The 7,022-nt window shown below is 37.7% G+C and overlaps 1 protein-coding gene across 3 annotated transcripts in view; it reads left to right on the top strand.

The window, feature by feature from the left end:
• Positions 1-4,740, top strand: part of RNGTT (RNA guanylyltransferase and 5'-phosphatase) — a 246,444-nt gene extending 241,704 nt beyond the window's left edge. For all 3 annotated transcript variants that reach the window (XM_088840722.1, XM_055433833.2, XM_088840721.1), the window contains 2 exons: positions 2,203-2,326; positions 3,814-4,740. In XM_088840722.1, the coding sequence (XP_088696848.1) occupies positions 2,203-2,326; positions 3,814-3,971 (282 nt within the window). In that variant the 3' untranslated portion in view covers positions 3,972-4,740. The remainder of the gene's footprint in view (positions 1-2,202; positions 2,327-3,813) is intronic.
• The last annotated feature ends 2,282 nt before the right edge of the window (positions 4,741-7,022 follow it).

Raw genomic sequence — 7,022 nt, forward strand, 5'->3', positions numbered from 1 at the left:
TCTTGATTTATAAATATTTTATTCTTATTACTTGCAACCTCTCATTAACTCAAAACAGGATACCAGAGCTGATTATAAAAGGCCTTACCAGATCCTGTTTTAGTAAATAATGTGTGATTGGCTGAGGATCATTATTGTCATAGTAACAAATTAGAATTTAGATACTAAAATTAAACTCCTTCCCTGTATGCCAATCATTCTTTTGATCTGACCATTAGTGAAAACTGTCTTTGTACACATATGGGATGTATTGTGTTTACCAGTTAGATATATTTTATTACCTGACCAAATGAGTACAATGTGTCTGTTTTGGGAATATTATTGGTGTGGTGAATGAACAACAACTGTTTTTGAACATGGAAATACATTTAAGTTGGCATAGTGGCAGGTGCTTGCATTTTCTGGAAAGCCCTCTTTCCCAGAGTGTTAATGTGGACAGATACAAACAGATACTTAATAATACAGCCCAACTGCTATAGTCAGATTGAGCAACACATAATATAGAAAATCTGATACTAGGGACACAAGAATGATAAGCTATTTGATAAAGATGTACTGTGATCAGTAGTGAATAAAAATACAGACTGCACATTGATAACAAGCCATTCTTGTAAATGTGTATGGTATAATTTTCTTGACAAGTGCTTTCAAAGTGTATCTTTTCATGTCATCTTGGTTTCTTTAGTGAATTTGCTTAGTTTTTTTTTTTAAAGTTTACAAGTAATATTTCATTTCCTGACTTTATATTCAATTAAGAATTTTACTGGTGGGCTACTGTGTATTGGACACTTTCATTTATTGTTGCTACAGTGTCCCGGTGCCTTAGAAACTCCATTGCCAATTTAAGAAATTAGAAAATGAAGAATCTGAAAGGTTTAGCAACCTACCTGTTAGACCCTACTTCTGGTGTAATGTAAGTGGTTCCTGTACCTGAGTAAGTTGCCTAGGTTGGATATAGATTATGTATCAAAAATAAAAGGAGGCAGATCCCTCAGAAGGGAGGGAGGGGAGTTGAGATTAGAATAATGAATTTTTGAGAATGAATTATCGAGTTTACTAAGTAGAACATCATTTTCTTGGGCAGGTCTGGTTCCAGCACACTGAAATGTGTTGGTCCTGTCAGATTTGTTGAAAATGAAAGTAGTCCAATCAGCTGTAATACTGAAGAAGGCAAAAGGACTACAATTTGAAAGTTTTTATGAAAACACACGCTCCCTATTCTGTGAATTGACAGCTTCTTTTAAAAATTTGCTTCCCTTCATATTCCTAGGTGGTAGTGAATATGTGGGTAGAAAAAGGAGAGCATTTCAAATAATGCTAATGAAGTTAACTGATTGCAATCTTCCATATTGTGAGGAAAAGTTGTTAGCTGTGAAAGATGAGGACAGAATTAAAATATTACTATGACTGGCATTTGATTTGAAAACTGCAAAGATAAGCTTAGATTCCTATTTATGAAAACCATCCTCACAGCCCAATGAAATATCTTTTAAAAGGTTCCACAGTTGCCATGGATACTTGTTAGCTTTGATAGAGTAAGTTGTAATCCATATTCAATCATCTGAGGTGAAGTAGCCAAAAAAATCCACCACCTAATATCAAAAGCAGCTTCATCTCTAAATTCATACCATTTTGGAGATGAAAAGGGTAAATAAACAGCCTAAAGATGAGCTTTTTGGTTAATTATCACTGCTTGAAAAGCAAAATATTTAGGATGCACATTGCCTGAATCAGATCCTAATGTCTACTCTCTTGTGTGTAACTTTTTATCTTAACCAATAAAGGGGATTTCTTAGGTTCTGACGTAGGAATTTAGATGGCAGGACCTTTCTGAAAGTTTTTGAAACCTTTGCATGTACTCAGTTTCTGAAAGCCACAGGGACACAGACAGTATTGAAGGCACTGGTCCCTATGGTTAACATATTTGCATCTGGCTCAGGAGTGGCTGGTTTCTGCATAGCTTCCTTTAACTGCTATATATTGACAGCCGTTTTCACTACTATTTATGTCAGGTTAATCAGCAAGTGTACAGGGAAGTGAGTACCACATCCTTGGGCTTGATTAGATGCTTCAGATGACAAAGAGCTCCCTGTGATGCGCCACCGAGGTGTTTTTGGCATCCCCTCATGCGTCTGTCACGTAATGGAGGCAAGAAGCCTGTCAAATGACTTAAATATTTTCCTCAATTCTCTTTTAAAACAGGTGACAAAAGAGCTAAAACAGTATGACAACAAAATTATAGAATGCAAATTCGAGAACAACAGCTGGGTCTTTATGAGACAGAGAACAGATAAAAGTTTTCCTAATGCCTACAACACTGCCATGGGTGAGTATGACAGCCTCCCAGTGGATGGTACATGAAACCCCCCAAAAGAGGTTAGAACTAACCTCTTTCGCGGTTCAGCTCAGAGGGGAGAAGGTCATCCAGAACGAAGAGGGCTTGTGGCAGGTCTGTGCCCTGTGACTCCAGTCCTCTTTCACCTGTGGGCTCCTGCCAGGTGCCCAGGGGAGCAGTTTAAAGGGCAAGAAGGTGAGCTGTGGACAAGATGAATTTGTTGAACAACAACCACAACAAAAACCACGGTAATTGCAGATCTGTTCAAAATGCTAAAAACCATCGTTTGCCAGATGGTAAAAGACAGAATTAGCAGGGGAAAATGTAATTTCCAGCTCCTAAAATAGCTTTACAAACAATGGAGAACAAAGTCAATGAAAAGCTTAAAAAAAAAAAGTAAAATTTGGTATGCTATCTTCAGGATGTGCTCTGGGTACAGTATGGTTGCTTTGGGAATTCAGAGTAGTAAGCTTGTTTCATGAGGAGCAGCATGCATTAATTATTTTTATAAGGTAAACTACTACTTCAGGCAACTCTGGATTGAGCTTTTAGTGAAATTGGGAAAAAAACCAAGATTAAAGGTTAATGGGATTGTGAACTTTAAGAGTGCTCAGTCAGTGAGGGTGCTGATGGTGACGTGATAAGCTTAAGAGATAATAAAGAAATTGCCAGTTTGAGTTTTACAACTTAAAAGTTGCTTTTATACATTCAAGAGATTCTTATTGGAACTTCTATTTGTGTTCAGACAGGATGAGTTAATTTCAAAAAAGAGGAGTAATTAAGCCCATGTCTTTTTTTCTAAAACCAAGTAGGTAAATAGATTTTGATCACATAAGAAAAGGTGCTTTATTTAATAGTCATTTTGTTATAATACCTTACTTCAAACAAGTTACTAAAATTAAGAAAAATATGCTTTCCCAGCTACAGCAAAGCCTTAGTGTGCTGTGTTACACACGTGGCAGTGTGCACTTCTCTCTGAGAGAAAGAAAGGTTGAAGGACACAGGGTGTGTTTTCTTTAGAAACTGTATGAACATGGACTGTGATGCACTGCGCGAGATCAATATGCAATACAAACTGTTTGGAAGGATAGAAAACTGTGGTGAAGACAGGCTTAAACCCAAATTCCTAAAATATTTTGTTCTAGAATTAATAGTAAAGAGTAACCACCAGAGGGACTTCACTGGGGATCCAGTGCTTCCAACGCAGGGGACGTGGGATAGATCCCTGGTCTGGGAACTAAGATCCCACGAGCCACGTGGCTCTGCCAAAAAAGGAAAAGTATAGCCACCAGCAATGCACTCATTTCAGGGGTGGGGGAGAGAGAAGCACAGTTTAATTCGCAGCAAATCACCCATGTCGGCAAATTGGAACGTTCTAGCCTGTTGGGATGGAAACCTCTCCTGTCCTCATCTCCCTGGGGCGAGTCAACTCCCTTCATGAACCCTCACACGAGACACGTGTCTCCTTTTTTCCACAGCTGTGTGCAACAGTATCTCCAACCCTGTCACCAAGGAGATGCTCTTCGAGTTCATTGACAGATGTGCAGCAGCTTCTCAAGGACAGAAGCGAAAGCATCATCCGGACCCAGACACAGAGCTCATGCCTCCACCGCCTCCCAAAAGACGTTTGACCTAAAGACCTGCCTCTGACTTCAGGATTGAGAGGAAAGATGAGTGACAAAAAATGCTGTTGTCCCATTTTTTGCAACCAGAGAAATTTAAAGAAAAGGAGTGTGGCTTGATGTTGATACACATTTGACTTTTTTTACAAAAAGAAAAGTATTGTAGCCAGTCTGTACATATTTGATGTTTTTGTTTCCTCAGTGCTACAATACATAATGGACTTAAACATTTTATTTATATCTGATAAACTCAGCCTTACCTTGTGGAATCTGAAGATTGAAATATCTAAAGGTTTAAATGAGATCAAAATCAATGAAAAAGAGGCCTTGTTTATATATAGATAACTTTTGCTTTAATTTATAAAGTTAGCAATCTGGAACTGTGAGTGCATAGAACATTGTCTTTTTTAGAAGTTGTATTTCAACTATGATAGACTTTCCTTTTAAAACATTTAGGCAGTGGCATTAAACATTCTTGCTATTATTTATCATGGATTTCCTACATCTCTGAAATTCTTGTATTCAAAACCAAATGACAAGGTTGTTAAATATTGTACGGTATTAAACAACTTGGTCCAGCTTATATTATTTTAAGAAATTGTTTTGGAACTGTAAAAGTAAAAAAGTAAAGCTCCATTTTGTGAATGTCATCCTTTCTAAAGGAGGTATATTGAGTCTTTTCATCTGTTTCTGTTGTTTGAACTACAGTATCAGACAGATCTCCAATCTGTCCACTCTGGCAGTGGTCTTGAGTCACTTCATAAAGCAGAGGTGCACCACCCAGTCCTGTGTGTGTTGTTCGTCTGGGAGACTTCTCTTTAATGCCAGGGCTACTTCTCCCTTACCTTGGTGGAATCGGCACATTGTAAATTACATTAAAACACACAACTCACTGTGATGATGGGAGTAATATCAGATATATACACAATGTTGTATTAGTTCCTTTACACAAAACCGCAAAGGAAATGCCTGCTGACTCCTTTGATTGGAAGGTAATGTCAGTGGAAGAGAACGCTCGCTGTCACTGGAAAATGCTCTCCCACTGCTCGATAAATGCAGAGGCAAAGACTAGACATCTGTAGGAACTAAACATGAAGGAAGCCAAGACATTTATTTTCAAAGCCAGAATTTTCTCTCATCTTCTATTCTGGGAGTGCTATTTCGGTTGTACATCTGAATTTTAACACATTTACTGATAGATAATGGATTTAAAGAGTGGCTAATTCGTCACATGCCATTGTTGAGAAACAGTGCTCTGATTGGTTTGTCAAGGAACTCTTGAGAATTAGCTTACTAGAGGCCAATGTATTTATTTTTAGGGTACAGGTTTTAAGTATGTGTATTTAAAACAAATTTTCATGATCTAAATTTTATATATGTAAATGCATATATATGTGAGTATAGGCAGCAGTGTATATTCTTCTACTGAGACAGTGAGACATGAAAATCCAAACGAGTCACCTAGTAGATTGAATATCTGATGGGATTTCTATATGAAACAGCACAGATTAACCAAAAGTGTATTTCTGTTCATTCGAGTTTTAATGTTTTTATACAAAGTTTTCTCCTGCAGTGCTTTTCTATATGAAATACTAGAGTCATGCTTGGGCTTCTCCCTTTATTGTTCCCAATATGTGAATTTATTCAAAATGCCATTTTAGTGTTTCTTTCCTAGAGTACTTTTGTGTATTTGAATGCTACAGGGATAAAAACATCTGATTGCTACTGCAACTATTGAAAGGTGGGAATTGGTCAAGGTTTCATGGTGTCTTGTACAAAATGAATCTGAAAAGCCTATGCAACTCCTGATAGTCTGACACCTGCTTCACCAGGATTAGTGGCTCTTTTCACGTGGTGTGATGCCTTCTTCCAAGCTCATGTAAAGGCAGAAGCCTTTTGCTGATGAGGGAGCAAACCTTTGTCAGCGATCTTTAATGGAGTTAAAATGTTTATGGTAATTGTAACCTTTTAAATGAGTTATGTTTAAAGAGCATCTCATCTTCAGTACGCCCAGATATTTTCTCTTTGCCTTTGTGCATTTTCCAGGACTTAATTTTCTTAATTTATCTTTCCCTTTTGGTTGTAGTGATGTATAGTAAGTAGATCACGTTTAGCCCCTGAACACATTACCATCCACAGTGTCATAAAAAGTCATCCAGAAAATCATCGGGGTAGAAGTCTGGAGGCACGATTTGGGACGTCATGAAGGAAATACTTCCTGTCTCAGCCCACTTCCTAATAACTGTTTTCTGACACTGAAGTTTTATAGACAAGAATAAGAAAACTTTACTTTGCTTTGTTATCACAGATAAAAGATTTTGCTTTGTGTTTGGAAAAGATGTGGAAGACTTGACTGCCTGGCTGGTTACATTTGCTTTCCGTGAAATGCTCAGAAAATGTCAGGACATTCCTTCTCTAATTGTGTGTCAGTGCATACTGTAATAAAACTACTGATTTAAAATAACAGAAAGTGTATCTACTTTGTTTTACTGGTGATGCTTTTGTGTCCCTTTTATTGCTTTTATCAGATCCTGTCAACCATGCCCCTCAACATCCACCTAGTTTTGTTGCATTCTTGAGATTAGCATAAAAACTTGGAAAATCCTCTATTTTTCTTCCTGAGAAACCAGAAAACTTGAAAATTATGACTCAAATACTTCCAGGTAGGAAAAACTAATGTGTTAGAGAAAATCTTGGGCTAGACCCAGAGACCAAGTCTAAGCTCTGCCTCCTGTTGGATTTCTGTCCACTCTAGGACTCATTTCTCCCCATCCCCATCTATAAAGTGCCAAGATTGGGCCAGATGGTCAAAAAGAACCTTTTCAGGTCTAACATGATTCTTGTGTAAAAGTCAGTGTTTTGTGAATATCCTATATTCACGATAATAGCAATATAACCCTTGTGGAATATTCACCAAACCCCAAACACACAACCACTTTGTTCAGGGAGATACCATCTCAAACAATCTGCAGTTGAGAAAGCTTTGACCCAAGGTTACATAGCTAGTGAGTTCTAAGCTGAGAACCAAACATAGGTCTTTCACCTCCTTCGCCTGATTTGTTGTT

Source organism: Moschus berezovskii, chromosome 10 (assembly GCF_049115385.1).
Source record: "Moschus berezovskii isolate FMDL1 chromosome 10, NW_MosBer_1.0, whole genome shotgun sequence".
Lineage (NCBI taxonomy): Eukaryota > Metazoa > Chordata > Mammalia > Artiodactyla > Moschidae > Moschus > Moschus berezovskii.